The sequence below is a fragment of the Cherax quadricarinatus genome, chromosome 78 (genome assembly GCF_038502225.1).
Source record: "Cherax quadricarinatus isolate ZL_2023a chromosome 78, ASM3850222v1, whole genome shotgun sequence".
NCBI lineage: Eukaryota > Metazoa > Arthropoda > Malacostraca > Decapoda > Parastacidae > Cherax > Cherax quadricarinatus.
Genome location: NC_091369.1, coordinates 6,101,773 through 6,119,272, shown reverse-complemented (window position 1 = coordinate 6,119,272; position 17,500 = coordinate 6,101,773). Strand labels below are relative to the sequence as shown.

The window sequence follows — 17,500 nt, the reverse complement described above, 5'->3', positions numbered from 1 at the left end:
AATAACACCGTATCTCAGTAGTAGTAACGTAGTAACCAGTTACCAGTAATCTCAGTAGTAGTAATAGTACCATTACCAGTAACCAGTGTCCGTTGAGACCAACCGTCTTGAGTCACGTCTTCATATTGTGCTGAGCTGACACTATTTCAAAACACCCACTGCGGGGTACTGGCCAGCCGCCTAGCCAGTGTTACGAGTGGAAGCAAGGAGATAGGCACGGCTGGCAAGGGCTCTGTCCACATAACAGTAATTACACGTATAACAGCCTACGTGAGTATTTCTACCCTAATCCACGTATCGAACTCCCACATGATACGTAGTCAGCCTGGTGGTAATAACATTGTAGTCAGCCTGGTGGTAATAACACCGTAGTCAGCCTGGTGGTAATAACACCATAGTCAGCCTGGTGGTAATAACACCGTAGTCAGCCGGGTGGTAATAACACTGTAGTCAGCCTGGTGGTAACACCGTAGTCAGCCTGGTGGTAATAACACCGTAGTCAGCCAGGTGGTAATAACACTGTAGTCAGCCTGGTGGTAATAACACTGTAGTCAGCCTGGTGGTAATAACACTGTAGTCAGCCTGGTGGTAATAACACAGTAGTCAGCCTGGTGGTAATAACACTGTAGTCAGCCTGGTGGTAATAACACCGTAGTCAGCCTGGTGGTAATAACATTGTAGTCAGCCTGGTGGTAATAACACCGTAGTCAGCCTGGTGGTAATAACACCGTAGTCAGCCTGGTGGTAATAACACCGTAGTCAGCCTGGTGGTAATAACACAGTAGTCAGCCTGGTGGTAATAACACTGTAGTCAGCCTGGTGGTAATAACACTGTAGTCAGCCTGGTGGTAATAACACTGTAGTCAGCCTGGTGGTAATAACACCGTAGTCAGCCTGGTGGTAATAACACTGTAGTCAGCCTGGTGGTAATAACACCGTAGTCAGCCTGGTGGTAATAACACCGTAGTCAGCCTGGTGGTAACAACACCGTAGTCAGCCTGGTGGTAATAACACCGTGGTCAGCCTGGTGGTGACCGCAGTCAGCCGTAACACACCAATCAGCCTGGCGGCAGTAACACAGCAGTCAGCCTGGCGGCAGTAATACAGCAGTCAGCCTGGCGGCAGTAACACAACAGTCAGCCTGGCGGCAGTAACACAACAGTCAGCCTGGCGGCAGTAACACAGCAGTCAGCCTGGCGGCAGTAACAGAATAGTCAGGCTGGCGACAGTAACACAGCAGTCAGCCTGGCGGCAGTAACACAACAGTCAGCCTGGCGGCAGTAATAGAATAGTCAGCCTGGCGACAGTAAAACAGCAGTCAGCCTAGCGGCAGTAACACAACAGTCAGCCCTGGCGGCAGTAACACAGCAGTCAGCCTGGCGGCAGTAACACAGCAGTCAGCCTGGCGGCAGTAACAGAATAGCCTGGCGACAGTAACACAGCAGTCAGCCTGGCGGCAGTAACACAACAGTCAGCCTGGCGGCATTAACACTACAGTCTGCAGTAACACAGCAATCAGCCTGGCCGCAATAACACAGCAGTCAGCCTGGCGGCATTAACACAGCAGTCAGCCTGGCGGCAGTAACACAGCAGTCAGCCTGGCGGCACTAACACAGCAGTCAGCCGTAACACAGCAGCCTGGCGGCAGTAACACAGCAGTCAGCCCGGCGGCAGTAACACAGCAGTCAGCAGTAACACAGCAGTCAGCCTGGCGGCAGTAACACAACAGTCAGCCTAGCGGCAGTAACACAAGTCAGCCTGGCGGCAGTAACACAGCAGTAGTCAGCAGAATAGCTGGCGACAGTAACACAGCAGTCAGCCTGGCGGCAGTAACACAACAGTCAGCCTAGCGGCAGTAACACAAGTCAGCCTGGCGGCAGTAACATAACAGTCGGCCTGGCGGCAGTAACACAGCAGTCAGCCTGGCGGCAGTAACAGAATAGCCTGGCGACAGTAACACAGCAGTCAGCCTGGCGGCAGTAACACAACAGTCAGCCTGGCGGCATTAACACTACAGTCTGCAGTAACACAGCAATCAGCCTGGCGGCAATAACACAGCAGTCAGCCTGGCGGCATTAACACAGCAGTCAGCCTGGCGGCACTAACACAGCAGTCAGCCGTAACACAGCAGCCTGGCGGCAGTAATACAGCAGTCAGCCCGGCGGCAGTAACACAGCAGTCAGCAGTAACACAGCAATCAGCCTGGCGGCAGTAACACAGTCAGCCTGGCGGCAGTAATACAATAGCCAGCCTAGCGGCAGTAACACAACAGTCAGCAGCAACACAGCAATTACCAGTAACACAGCACTTAGCCTGGCGGCAGTAACACACCAGTCAGCACTGGAGCAGTAACACAGCAGCCAGCAGTAACACAGCAGTCAGTCTGGCGGCAGTAACACAGCAGTCAGCAGTAACACAGCAATCAGCAGTAACACAGCAGTCAGCCTGGCGGCAGTAACACAGCAATCAGCCTGGCGGTAGTAACACAGCAGTCAGCCTGGCGGTAGTAACACAGCAGTCAGTGTGGCGGCAGTAACACAGCAGTCAGCCTGGCGGCAGTAACACAGCAGTCAGCCTGGCGGCAGTAACACAGCAGTCAATCTGGCGGCAGTAACACAGCAGTCAGCCTGGCGGCAGTAACACAGCAGTCAGCCTGGCGGCAGTAACACAGCAGTCCGCCTGGCGGCAGTAACACAGCAGTCAGCCTGGCGGCAGTAACACAGCAGTCAGCCTGGCGGCAGTAACACAGCAGTCAGCCTGGCGGCAGTAACACAGCAGTCAGCCTGGCGGCAGTAACACAGCAGTCAGCCTGGCGGCAGTAACACAGCAGTCAGCCTGGCGGTAGTAACACAGCAGTCAGCCTGGCGGCAGTAACACAGCAGTCAGCCTGGCGGCAGTAACACAGCAGTCAATCTGGCGGCAGTAACACAGCAGTCAGCCTGGCGGCAGTAACACAGCAGTCCGCCTGGCTGCAGTAACACAGCAGTCAGCCTGGCGGCAGTAACACAGCAGTCAGCCTGGCGGCAGTAACACAGCAGTCAGCCTGGCGACAGTAACACAGCAGTCAGCCTGGCGGCAGTAACACAGCAGTCAGCCTGGCGGCAGTAACACAGCAGTCAGCCGTAACACAGCAGTCAGCCTGGCGGCAGTAACACAGCAGTCAGCCGTAACACAGCAGTCAGCCTGGCGGCAGTAACACAGCAGTCAGCCTGGCGGCACTAACACAGCAGTCAGCCGTAACACAGCAGTCAACCAGGCGGCACTAACACAGCAGTCAGCCGTAAGACAGCAATCAGCCTGGCGGCAGTAACACAGCAGTCAGCCTGGCGGCAGTAACACAGCAGTCAGCCTGGCGGCAGTAACACAACAGTCAGTCTGGCAGCAGTAACACAGCAGTCAGCCTGGCGGTAGTAACACAGCAATCAGCCTGGCGGCACTAACACAGCAGTCGGCCTGGCGGCAGTAACACAGCAGTCAGCCTGGCGGCACTAACACAGCAGTCAGCCGTAACACAGCAGTCAGCCTGGCGGCAGTAACACAGCAGTCCGCCTGGCGGCAGTAACACAGCAGTCAGCCTGGCGGCAGTAACACAGCAGTCAGCCTGGCGGCAGTAACACAGCAGTCAGCCTGGCGACAGTAACACAGCAGTCAGCCGGCGGCAGTAACACAGCACTCAGCCTGGCGGCAGTAACACAGCAGTCAGCCGTAACACAGCAGTCAGCCTGGCGGCAGTAACACAGCAGTCAGCCGTAACACAGCAGTCAGCCTGGCGGCAGTAACACAGCAGTCAGCCTGGCGGCACTAACACAGCAGTCAGCCGTAACACAGCAGTCAACCTGGCGGCACTAACACAGCAGTCAGCCGTAAGACAGCAATCAGCCTGGCGGCAGTAACACAGCAGTCAGCCTGGCGGCAGTAACACAGCAGTCAGCCTGGCAGCAGTAACACAGCAGTCAGCCTGGCGGTAGTAACAGTCAGCCTGGCGGCACTAACACAGCAGTCGGCCTGGCGGTAGTAACACAGCAATCAGCCTGGCGGCACTAACACAGCAGTCGGCCTGGACACAGCAGTCAGCCTGGCGGCAGTGACACAGCAGTCAGCCTGGCGGCAGTAACACAGCAGTCAGCCTGGCGGCAGTAACACAGCAGTCAGCCTGGCGGCAGTAACACAGCAGTCAGCCTGGCGGCAGTAACACAGCAATCAGCCTGGCGGCAGTAACACAGCAGTCAGCCTGGCGGCAGTAACACAGCAGTCAGCCTGGCAGCAGTAACACAACAGTCAACCTGGCGGCAGTAACACAGCAGTCAGCCTGGCGGCAGTAACACAGCAGTCAGCCTGGCGGCAATAACACAGCAGTCAGCCTGGCGGCAGTAACACGGCAGTCAGCCTGACGGCAGTAACACAGCAGTCAGCCTGGCGGCAGTAACACAGCAGTCAGCCCTGGCGGCAGTAAACACAGCAGTCAGCCTGGCGGCAGTAACACGGCAGTCAGCCTGACGGCAGTAACACAGCAGTCAGCCTGGCGGCAGTAACACAGCAGTCAGGCGGCAGTGGTCGGCAGTAACGCAGCAGTCACAGCCTGGCGGCAGTAACACAGCAGTCAGCCTGGCAGCAAGCACTAGGCCACAATGGGTGTCGCAGATAAAGTAGACAACTTGGTGCTGGGCCAAAGACCGGGAAGGGGAATCTCAAACCCCAGTTCCTACCTTCCAACAGTGCCTGCCTGCTGGTGAATGGCTTTTGGTCCAAGGATTCTGATTTTTCCTCTCCTTCCTTGAATCACACCTGATTACCTCCCTTGCCCTAGGTGCTGTCTAACCCCATGACTGCAATAATATTCTATATTTCTACACTCGGCTGGTCAGTACCTGACCAGCCCCGCTGTGATTCGTACGTAGGATTGCGTGCGGCCAACAGTAACAGCCTTGTTGATCAGGCCCTAAGCCACCATGAGGCCTGGTCACAGACCGGGCCGCGGAGGCGTTGAACCCCGAAACCCTATCCAATTATCATCTCTTATAGTTAAGGTTCATGAAATTGTTGGTGCAGGCTTTGGTGCCAGCTTAAAGACTCGTCAGCTATTCTTTTATGACCTCTTTAATTTCATCTAGGCCAGGAAGTGGCAGAGTTTGACTCATTTTTATTAGCTCTCACTAGTTCTCTCTACTTATTATCATGCCACTGTCGCTCCCTTCCCCGCCAGCAGCATCCACAAGAGCAGCAGGGTCGGAAGTGTGTCTTAGACCGGACACAATGACACTTGTTACTGCTCACAAAAGAGGCTACAGACATGCTAATGAACCAAGACATGAAAGTGGGTCTGGGTTCTGCGCTTGAACCCTTAAGCTCGTGCCAAGGACCCGGGTTCATCCTGAGGCAGGTGGAGATGTTACTTGTTATTTTAATATCTTTAATATGCACCCCCATACCGATAAATTAGACACATGTGCAACTCTTGGGTATCTTTATTGAGGAAAACGTTTCGCCACACAGTGGCTTCATCAGTCCATACATAGGAGAAACTTGAAGAACAGGAGGAGAATGAGGTAATCAGTCCCTCAACCTTGAGTCGATGTGTTCAGTCCATCAATCTAGAGTAGAATACGGCATATGAGCGGAGCAGCAGCTTATAAACCGTATGGCTACACCTCTCCTGCCATACGGTTTATAAGCTGCTTCTCCGCTCATATGCCGTATTCTACTCTAGATTGATGGACTGAACACATCGACTCAAGGTTGAGGGACTGATTACCTCATTCTCCTCCTGTTCTTCAAGTTTCTCCTACGTATGGACTGATGAAGCCACTGTGTGGCGAAACGTTTCCTCAATAAAGATACCCAAGAGTTGCACATGTGTCTAATTTATCAACATGTCGGTTCTCTGAACCATCCATCTACACCCCCATACCGTTACTTGAAGACTATTCCGGGGGTTGCTACCCCGGCGGCCCGATCCCGGACCAGGCTGGTTCATGACTTGATCAACCAGGCTGTTGGTGCCAGCCGCATGCAGTCCAGCATGAGACTAGCAGAAAATTTACACTTTCCGATTTTCTGTTGGTTGCGATTTATGGGGAAGAAAGTAGGTGATAGACAGCGCCAGGTAGTGTACCTATTGAATGTTTTATAGTTGTATTTTATTACAGCTGCTGGCCCTGTTCACCTAGCAGTAAACAGGTACCCGAGTGTTAGTCGACTGTGGTATCATTGTATGGAGAGGAGCAAAGACCCCCAATGGTTATAGAGAACATGTGCAACACTTAGGTATCTCTATGACAACGTTTCAAGTAATCAGTGGTTTTATTAATAATATTACAGAGTGAAGAAGTAATATGATAAGATCAGTGCCTCAGCCTAGAAAGATGGTATTCCATCCAACAGTCTCCATGAATCTGAGACAGATGCCTCTGCATGGAGACATACTGAAGGTAAGAGAGGTGAAGACTACGTCATCCAATACCTGGAGTATACCTGGAGAGGGTTTCGCCCTTCTACATCACAGAGTGGCTTCTTCAGTCCTAATACAGTCACTCGTGGTGAAACGTTTCCTTTAATAAATGTCCTGACCTGTACATAAGTGTCCTTTTTCCACACCTTGTCGGTTTCACCAGACCATTTCTCTGCTGCATTGTTCCTCCTTTCTTATGTTCCTTGAAGGGTAGAGTGTATACAGCAAGTGTGTCCAGATCTTATTTTCTCTTCACTGTAACACTTTTATTTTATGCAAGAAAGGTATAAAATACCGACAATATGAAAGTTAAGACACATGTGCAACATCTGGATATCTTTATTGTAGACGTTTCGCCATCCAGTGGCTTTATCAATACAGATTCTGTATTGATAAAGCCACTGGATGGCGAAACGTCTACTACAATAAAGATATCCAGATGTTGCACATGTGTCTTAACTTTCATATTGTCGGTATTTTATACCTTTCTTGCACAACTTGTCAGACCTGCAACATCATGGAATCTTGGTTCAGAGGACATCTACAAGACTTTCTTCACGGCTGCGGCACTAACCCATCTCTTTGGGAAGGACCTACTTCCACTGGGGAATCCCGCCTACCAGTGACTGCCCTCGTCTGCTGCCCGTCCCTTCCACTGACGCCTATATAAACGCCAGTCTTCTTGCCTTTGCTTCAGATTCTCCTCCACCACGATGCTGTGAACACGAACTCCAAGGCCGAGGGACTGATTACCTCATCTTTTGTATATAGTTCTACTGTCTTCCTATTATGTCCTAGAATCTGTATTGATAAAGCCACTGGATGGCGAAACGTCTACAATAAAGATATCCAGATGTTGCACATGTGTCTTAACTTTCACTTTCATTTTACTTTATTCACTATCAGCAGCGTCACTGCTGATCAATTACCTTGTAAATAACAAGCTTCACCTTCACACCCAGGAACAAGTTTACAAATTTCACCCGCCCTCTGTGAACAGGGCTGCTGTTGCATCCATTATGCAGTGCACCCGTTTGCTTATAACATTTTAATCAATTAATCGATACTCTCACTCTCTCTCTCTCTCTCTCTCTCTCTCTCTTACATATATAAAAATTTAATACTACATTTTTTATACTGTCTTCACTAAATTGCTACTATTAAAATTAATTTATGGACATAATGCATAAATCATCGTGAACAAAATTATTGACCTTTTACACATCAAGACCACAATTCCTCCTAAAAACATCCGATATAAGTCACAGGAAATTTTGAGGGAAAAAGGGAATCTTTATTATTAAAGGGGGAAAAATGGGCTCTGGGTTCTAGGGCAATTCAGGCTGTCAAAATGTCACCATAGAGGGAAACCCGCTTTAAAGAAGTGCTGAAGTCAGGGTGGGGGGTGGAGAAACCCATGTATCAATGATGGGTGTGGGATAAGAAATACATCTACTTGAAGTTAGTAATGGGGTAAGTGGAGTGAGACACAAAACCGTGGTCGTGACCGAAGGCCAGTAATCCTGAGCTGAGGAGGTGGGAGCGGTCTTAAACTGAAGTGCTCACAAGCCTGACACAGGAACACCAGACCTCTGTAATACACAGCACACAGTTACCTACCTCCGTGAACAGTAACACCAGACCTCTGTAAACACAGCACACAGTTACATACTTTCCTCTCTACACACTTTTTCCCTATTTGGAATGCAGTAAAAAGTATAAAGATTTATATACACATTTATATACCCCTTCCTTCAGGCTTTTATTTATAACAATCTTTAGATAAGCCTCAACCACCCTATACAACCTCTGTACAAAAAAGGACATAAATTCCATCACATTACACATTAAAAGCATTATGAAAGCCTCTCACACTACAACAATAAAACAATAAATACAATAAATCACACTAAATTAAAACACAGCGCCTCGTTTAAAATCCCATAAAGGGAAACAAACCGACAACACCTTCTGGTTTTCCCGAAATGCACCTCGGTGATAGATGTCAAAATTCTCCCATTACAACGGCACACAGGGGACCAGGAGAAAATTTTACCTCTGCAAGCTAGACAGTCAGAGGGTCTGTAAAAAAAGCTTATGTAGAGTTTGGACTTTTTAAAAACCCAAAATTCTCACCACTCGGCACATACCCCCCTACTCTCTCTACTGCCCCCCTAATAATAAAATCCATTTTTGTACCACTACTACTCCACTAATACTACTACTACCACTACTAGTGCTTCCCACGCAACATTTCACCTCACTTCTTCCACTATATATACTCGTTTTCTTAGTTTTCTCTGTATTAAGACTGAAGAAGTCCCTCGTGGCGAAAGATTTCCGTTAATAATTGTCCTGAAGTGTACATAAGTATCTTTTTCCACATCTTGTCGGTATCACCAGATCATTTCTCAACGTCTGTAGAGCCGCAAATATTGACAGTAATGTCCGAGATGCATATTTCTAATCCTCAAGCTTATCCTTAATGATCTGTAAGATAAAGATAGCCGAACACTCACGTTTTGTCCTGTTTAGATTCAGGGTGTGTGTAAAATTCATTATTATAAATCACTTTTTTTTCTCTTACGTAGCTCATGGGTAGCGCGTTCGGTTCGCATGTGAATTATCTGGGTTCAAGCCCTGGTGGTGGCGAGATGACTGGCAGAGACTCGTGCTACCTCTGTTACTGTCCACCGAGATTCCTTGAGTTTTTTTATGCAAAGAACTGGATCTGTCTTTCCTTTCTTTGGATTTAACCTGATTGCCTCCTATTTTCCCCTGCTTTGTATGATCCTTACGTGTTTAGCGCTTCCCTCTAAATGCAATAATAACGTTGTCTGTTCAACTAGTAATAGACAGAGGAATATTAGTTGACTGTTTGTGGGCCGAATCTTCATCACTAAATAACCTCGATGAAAATAAGCCACACTGTCATCCTGAGTTACATCTTCTGGATTAACCCAATAAGGATTTTTTTTTTTTACCTTTTACGCGCTCCCAGAAAGTCATTAAGACAAAAACCTGGTTCCAAATTGCACAATCCTGACATTAGCGAAGAAAAAAACTTAGGTTTCAAGACAAAGGTCTGTTGTTGAGAGCACATGATACAATAGCTTTTTTTTGCCATCGTATCTGCCCACTCATTACCCAGGAGCCAGACAAACCTCGGCGAGCACCAGCATAACTCCATGTACTTACAACCTCGCTTCAGTTCACAGTTCTCTTGTCCTTAGACTGACTGTACCTTCACTACTGCAACAAATATTGCTTCGCTAATACTATACTCTGAATCTTGTCACTACTACTACTACCACCTTCTTATTACCATCTCTGCCACTAATGCACTACTTACTACTACCTCTACCACTGCTACTACCCTTATACTACTACCTCCTCTCGTTCTCCCTGCCCCGCCCGCGTCCCTCTCGTATATATATTGGCTCTCTTCCCTTCGCACTTGTCTCTCTAGTTAATGGTGCAAGTCGGACCGAGACGTCGTCATAAATTTCATTCCCCCTATGTTTACCTGGAGAGGGTTTCGGGGGTCACCGCCCCCGCGGCTCCGTCTGAGACCAGGCCTCATGGTGGATCAGGGTCTGATTAACCAGGCTGTTACTGCTGGCCGCGCGCAAACTGACGTACGGACCACAGCCCGGTTGGTCAGGTACTGACTTTAGGTGCCTGTCCAGTGCCTTCTTGAAGACAGCCAGGGGTCTATTAGTAATCCCCCTTATGTATGCTGGGAGGCAGCTGAACAGTCTTAGGCCCCTGACACTTATTGTGTTCTCCCTCAGTGTACTCGTGGCACCCCTCCTTTTCATTAGGGGAATGTTGCATCTCCTGCCGATTCTTTTCCTTTCATAGGGAATGATTTTCGTGTGCAAGTTTGGTACTAATCCCTCTAGGATATTCCAAGTGTATATTATCATGTATCTCTCTCTTCTGTGTTCCAGGGAATACAAATCAAGGGCCCTCAACTGTTCCCAGTAATTTAGATGCCTTATCGTACTTATGTGTGCCGTGAAAGTTCTCGGTACACTCTCCAGGTCAGTAATTTCGCCTACCTTGAAGGGGGCGGTTAGTATGCAGCAGTATTCTAGCCTAGAGAGAACATGCGATTTAAAGAGAATCATCATGAGCTTGGCGTTCCTAGTTTTGAAGGTTTTCATTACCCATCCTATCATTTTTCTAGCAGATGCGGTAGATACATCGTTGTAGTCTTTGAAGGCGAGATCCTGTGACATTATCACTCCCAGGTCCTTTACACTACTTTTTCGCTCTATTGTACAGTTAAAATTTGTTGTATACACTGATACAGTTTTAATTCCCTTAAGTTATCCATATCGGAGTGATTGAAATTTCTCTTCATTGAACTTCATATTGTTTTGAGTGGCCCAACTGAAGATTTGGTTGATGTCCGCTTGGAGTCTTGCGGTGTCTTCGATGGAGGACACTGTCATGGCAATTCTGGTGTCATCCGCAAAGGAAGACACAAAGCCATGGCTTACATTTCTGTCTATGTCAGATATGAGGTTGAGGAATAGGATGGGAGCGAGTACTGTGCCTTCTAGAACAGAGCTTTTCACCGTAGCTGCCTCGGACTTTACTCTACTATTACTCTTTGTGTTCTATTTGTTAGGAAGTTATAGATCCATCTACCAACTTTTCCTGTTATTCCTTTACCACGCATTTTGTGCGCTATTACACCATGGTCACACTTGTCGAAAGCTTTTGAAAGTCTGTGTATACTACATCTGCATTTTGTTTAGCCTCTATAGCATCCAGGACCCTGTCATAGTGGTCCAGTAGCTGGGACAGGCAGGAGCGACCTGCTCTAAATCTGTGTTGCCCTGGGTTGTGTAATCACACACATCTGGGTGGTGTAATCAGGGGGAAGGAATAAAGTCGTAGGGGTCATTTAGTGCCTGAGAAATATGAGGCATTTAAGTTCCATCCAAAGGGGAGCGCAAATCATCTATTTACCTTGAGAGGAAGTATCACAGAAAAATCCACATCCATCTACTTTTCGAAGCATCAATAAAAACCTTGATCCTTGAAATAGTTATTGGTCAAGGAAATCATTGTCCCCGCCGCCAGGTCTCATACCAGGCCTCAAACTACAAGAATAAGAATTACTTTATTAAAAAAAATACCAATGCTAAAACAAAATAAATAAGAGACCAGGTAATGCTTTCTCCAGTTATCGCACAGAATCCAATAATTCCAAGCTTATTAACTGTCTTAATAAATTAACAAATTTGCATCTACACAGCCTAAATACGTATCCAGGAGCTTTCCAGGTGTATTACTGAATGTGATCCAGTTTTGTAAAAAACAGAAAGCCATTTTGAAGGTGGGAAGTATTGCACAGAGGCTCCACCCTGAAATAACAGTGGGGGATATTGCATTTCAGAGGGTTATTTGAATATTTAAATGTGCGTATTTCTGTTGAATGAATGATGGTGGATATATTTCCTTGTTTTCTGTCGTGGATAGGGGGGGGGGGGAGAACACTCTACACTAGTGCGAGATACCTGGAGAGGGTTTCACGGGTCAACGCCCCTGTGGCCCGGTCTGTGATCAGGTCTCATGGTGGATCAGGGCATGAACAACCAGGCTGTTACTGCTGCCCGCACGCAGACATACGAACCACAGCCCGGGTGGCCGGGTACTGACTTTAGGTACCAGTCCACCGCCGTCTTGAAAATAGCCAGGGGTCTATTAGTAATCCCTTTATGTATGCTGGGAGGCAGTTAGTCTTGGGCCCCTGACACTTACTGTGTTGTCTCTTAGCGTACTTGTGACGCCCCTGCTTTTCACTGGGGGATGTTGCACCGCTTGCCCAATCTTTTGCTTTCGTAGGGAGTGATTTTTCGTATGTAAATTTGGGACTAGTCCCTCAAGGATTTTCCAGGTATATATTATCATGTATCTTTCTCGTTTGCGGTATATAAAAAGAAAAACAATAATTTTGTATATATATCTATATATATGTCGTGCCGAATACGTAAAGTAAAACTTGGGATTTTGGCTTAAATAACAACACCCTTCTTGCCGAATAAGGCAACAAAAATTTGTGTATGCAATGATTTCGCAAAAATTATTTTTTTTTATTTTTTTTTTTTTATTCGCCGGTATTCTCCAGGCCCGGGTCTTTTCCAAGTAGTGGTGACCCGGCCTTGGCTCCCTATCTGGGGAGTGTTTCGAGACTTAAGTCTCCCATGGGAGGAGGGACAAGTACCTCCTCATCTTTGGGACCAAGTGTCCCCAGGCCTAGCCACATTCCCCGCCCTCACGGGGCTCGTAGGGAGAAGCTAGGCCTCTAGTCTGCCATCTACCCCGCCTCGAAGGGGCTCGTGGGGATGGCAGCCTTATGAGCTGCAGATGGTAGCAAGCTCAGGCCTTGAACCTTGCAAAAATTATTCTGAACCTTACGAAAAAATTATATTTCATTGTGTTTGTTTATTAAATTATTGTAAACTTATCTAAACTGTATTTAGTTCGATTAGGATAAGGTAAATTGCACTTGTTATAATAAGGCAAGTTTTCTAATGTTTTTATTAACATAAATGAAAAAAAAATATCTTTAAAAGTATGAGAGAAAATTTTTGAAAGGACTTAATTTTAAATGAGTTCTTGCTAATGGACCAGTTTTACCTATTCGGCACGACATGTATAGTACTGGCAAGCCGGACTTGAGTCCTGGAGGTGGGAAATACGATGTTTGCACTCTAAAGAAGGGGTGTTGATGTGTGGAAGTTTTAGCAGTGTAGTGTAGGCGCTCCTCTGGCAAGACAGTGATGGACCGGATAATGAAAGTGTTTCTTCTTTTTTTCGGATCACCCTGCCTTTGTGGGGAACGGCCGATGTGTTAATAAAAAAAATAATATCATCCGGTGTGATAAGGCTCCTTCCTGACACATGTTACTGTCTCACTCTCTTCTACACTGACATCACACAAATAAACTACTTAAAAAACAATACATTACAATACCGTAACAAATTGGTTATAAATCATTAAAGGATGTATCGCTCCGTCCTGGACAATTATCAAGTCCCGACTGAATTATTACTTTCAGAGGTCAGCACTAAATCCGTAAAGGTCATACTGAACCTAGGGAATGGGAAGTTATTAGGCTAGCACCAGACGAGCCTGGACCAAAGCCGGGCTCTGGGAGATTAGAAAAACTCGAAACTCATCAAAGGTATAAGTATATGAACTCAGATTAAGTTATTAGACGACAGCGACATTATGGCTGGTGGTAAAATTAGTAGCAATTAGTAGTAGTAGTAGTAGTAGTAGTAGTAGTAGTAGTAGTAGTAGTAGTAGTAGTAGTAGTAGTAGTAGTAGTAGTAGTAGTATCATCATCAAAGCGTAAATGTACAATAAATTTTCATAATTCCCGTCTTTAAAAGATGTTAAATATGAAGTATATTTTCATAACAGTTTAAAGCGGTCAGTTTTCCAAAATAAAAATGGTTTCCAAACAATGTGAAACAATTGCTCTCCTGAGCCAATTATTATATAGTTTTGTTTTAGCGGATACACGCGAACTGTTAAAACATCGAGGACAATAGATATTATTTTACAAACGACAATGCGAGGTTTTTTTTTTACTGTAGTAATGAACTTTGATGTTAGTAAGCGGCCACTGATTGATTGATGTCAACTATGCTGCCTCTACACTTCTTGTATGTTAATTATTTAACCAACAACTTCACATTAATAAGACTCAGTATTCGGTTTATAGCATTTTGTTGAGACGTTTCGTCCACCAAGGACTTGATCAGTTCTAAGTGAGAATAAAGTCTCTGTTGGACGATACGTCTTCTCAATGCCATAACCTGCATAATGTGTCTCATTAACATGCTTATCGATATATATATAATACCACAGACATACAACTTCACAACTTAACATACAACTTCACGTTATTATAATCAGTTTTAGCGCTAAACCCGAAATATCAATTAATATAAGATACGGTAAGGTAACCTAGTGTCTGAGGAAGGCCTGGATAGAAATTATAGCTGCGGCTAATCAGTATGAAAGGTAAAATCCAGTGGAGTGCAGTCTCATGTGGATTTATCGTGAAGTCAGAAGACAAACGTAACCTTTGTGAGACCAAGCTATTATATTCATGGGAAAGCGCTAATCCCGTAAGGGTTATACAGTGCTCGAGGAATGGAATGGGTCTGAGGTAATAGGCTTGATACCAGGAAGGTAAAGGCAGGTTCGATTTCTTATAACAAGAGCCCCTCACCGGCATCAAGGAACCTCTATTGAGGGTTTGAGCAGAACAAAATCTTTCAGATACCTGTATTTTAAATTTACCCAAGTTTACAACAGTGCAGAGGTGACAGCGTTTACAGTAGAAACTTAAGCAGGACGAGCCAGCTTAGCTCTCTCTCTCTCTCTCTCTCTCTCTCTCTCCGCCACAATAAGCACGAGTCCTGGCTTGCTCCAGCACCTTTCAAGGCAGGTGAAATTGGCCTAGAAAATGTACAGAGAACCTTCACGGCACACATAATTGCAATAAAACACCTCAATTACTGGGAACGCTTGAAGTACCTCAACTTGTACTCCCTAGAACACAGGCGGGTGAGTTACATGATTATATACACTTGGAAAATCTTAAGAGGTATTAGTACCGAACTTGCACACGAAAATCACTCCCAGTGAAAGCAAAAGACACTGCAGACGATGCAACATCCCTCCAATTAAAAGCAGTGGTGCCACTAGCACGATAAGAGAAAACACAATAAGTGTGAGGGGCCCAAGACTGTTCAACTGCCTCCCAGTGTACATAAGGGAGATTACCAATAGATACCTGGCTGTCTTCAAGGAGCTGGACAGGCACCTTAAGTCAGTACCTGACCAGCTGGGCTGTGGTTCGTACGTGTTGCGTGCGGCCAACAGTAGCAGCCTGGTTGATCAGGCCCTTATCTACCATAACGCCGGTCACATTATTATTATAATAAAAAAGCGCTAAGCCACAAGGGCTATACAGCGAACGCCGGTCACAGACCGGGCCGCGGGGGCGCTGACCCCCCGAAACCCTCTCCAGGTATATGGAGACTGGCAGGTCACATTAGTAGACTAGATTATTACTACATTCAAGGGGAAGGCCTAAACCCATAAAGTGCCTGCATGGAAGCTGAAATGACAGAAAGAGGATAAAGTGACAGGAATGCCAGAGGTGAGTACCTGATAACAGTTGTGTAGAGGCTGCTTGATTAATTGGGGTGAAAGCCTATCGATTACTCACATGCTCATTTAGTTGCATGTCACCAGCTCACCACCGGTCAAGAATGGTTTGATAAAATGAGATAATGTCAGCCGTCAGCATATACACAATGAAAAACAACGTCTCGGTGTAGAGTATACTGTATAACCTGCGCAGCGGCATGACGATGGCTGAGAACGACGCTGTGGCCAAGATGACACGTAAAAATATAGCAGAAAGAGGTATGAGTACAGGTAGTTGTGAAGGAAGGTTCCCTCTCGAAATGCTCTGCATATTAAGGGGCTTTCTGCATGCACACCTAAATGTCATTCACCTTTGTACAAACACTGCATCATGCTGAAATATATTATTATTATTATACATTCTCAAGGCCAGACGGGACACTGACCTCAACCAGTATTTCAGTGGCAGCAGGATCTGAAGGAGGTATCCCACATTCCATAACTAGTGCCTCAATGCAGACGATTGGAATAACACAGAGTACGGCATACTTTGATAATGAACATAAAAGAACATTTAAGTTAATAACCAAAAGACAAACACTGACTCATTTCTGATTAGAAAAGACGTTCTCCAATGATTTCGCAGAAACCAATTTGATTAATGTAATTGGCTGATGATAACTTACACAACCTAGCATCAAAGGATTGTTTCCTGTGAGGGAAAACACATCAGCATTAAAAATTTAGAGCTGACCAGAAAAAGCATTTTACTGTACACAATCCAACAAAATTTGTACCTACACAGCCTTAACAAATGAAACGTTCCATAATTTCATACGGTACATTAGCCATTGAAAACTGATGCCGTTTACATTTGTTATATTTTAATCGTTGGGGTCCTATAGCGCCTGTGGAATAGACATTCAAATTCGATCCATGCAAGGAAAAGATGTCCAGTTCTTGGATCAGAAGCCACTTACCAGCATCAAGGCAAAATAATGCAATTAAGTAAAATAATACTATAGCATATCGAGAGTAAAAGTGGCAAAATGTCATCCATATACTCCATTAAATATAAGAACTTTTAAATATAAGAAGCCGATCAGAGAAGCCTATATCCACCGATCACAGGGACTTTTTTTTTTTGGGGGGGGGGTGAATGGTCTATGTAGCATTGTGCACAGGGCACCCACGAATTCAACTAGTACCATGAATCTTGCCCAAGATATATTACACAGGCGTTGAAAATTTGAAGCTGATTGAATAAGGCGTTCTTGAGGAATAAACGAAAATTTGTGCGAAAGCCAACTAAAATGTGAGAAAGTTCCGAAAAATGAGAAAGTCTCCCCTCGTTAAATTAAATTTATTGCAATCAAAACTAAGTGTTGTAAATTTGAAGGCGATTAGACGAATCGTTCTCGAGTTATGAGCAAAATGAAATTGAAACGATTACCAGACTATTATTTTACTGGGGAAGAGCTAAATCTATAGGGGTAATGCAGCCTCAGATATAAGGGAGGTAATCATTATGATCCAAGGAAGACCATCCAAAGCCCTTCGCGGGCATTATAGGTATCCTATAAGATGCCGGGGAAAAATAAAATATAAAACTAAGCACCCAGGTGCCTATTTTAAATTTAAATTTTTATTTGCCTTATGCTATACAAAGATAATGTAGTTTACATGTAATAAATCATAGCTAGGCACAAAAAGAAAGCCACTGGTATGCAAATGCATGTCGGACATTTAATGCTAAGTGAAGGGTCAGCAGGTGTAAGACTTTTAAGACAATTACCCATATGTCTCGCGCAATCGGGAATTTAACCCTGGAACTTTTGGTTGTGAGCTGAATGTTCATCTTA

The 17,500-nt window shown here is 45.8% G+C and overlaps 1 protein-coding gene across 1 annotated transcript in view; it reads right to left on the bottom strand.

Moving 5' to 3' along the window:
• Positions 1 to 17,500, bottom strand: part of LOC128701577 (uncharacterized) — a 35,515-nt gene that overhangs the window by 12,765 nt on the left and 5,250 nt on the right. Inside the window, 2 exon segments of the mRNA XM_070101530.1 lie at positions 7,945 to 7,976; positions 8,011 to 8,040. Of these exon segments, the coding sequence (XP_069957631.1) occupies positions 7,945 to 7,976; positions 8,011 to 8,040 (62 nt within the window).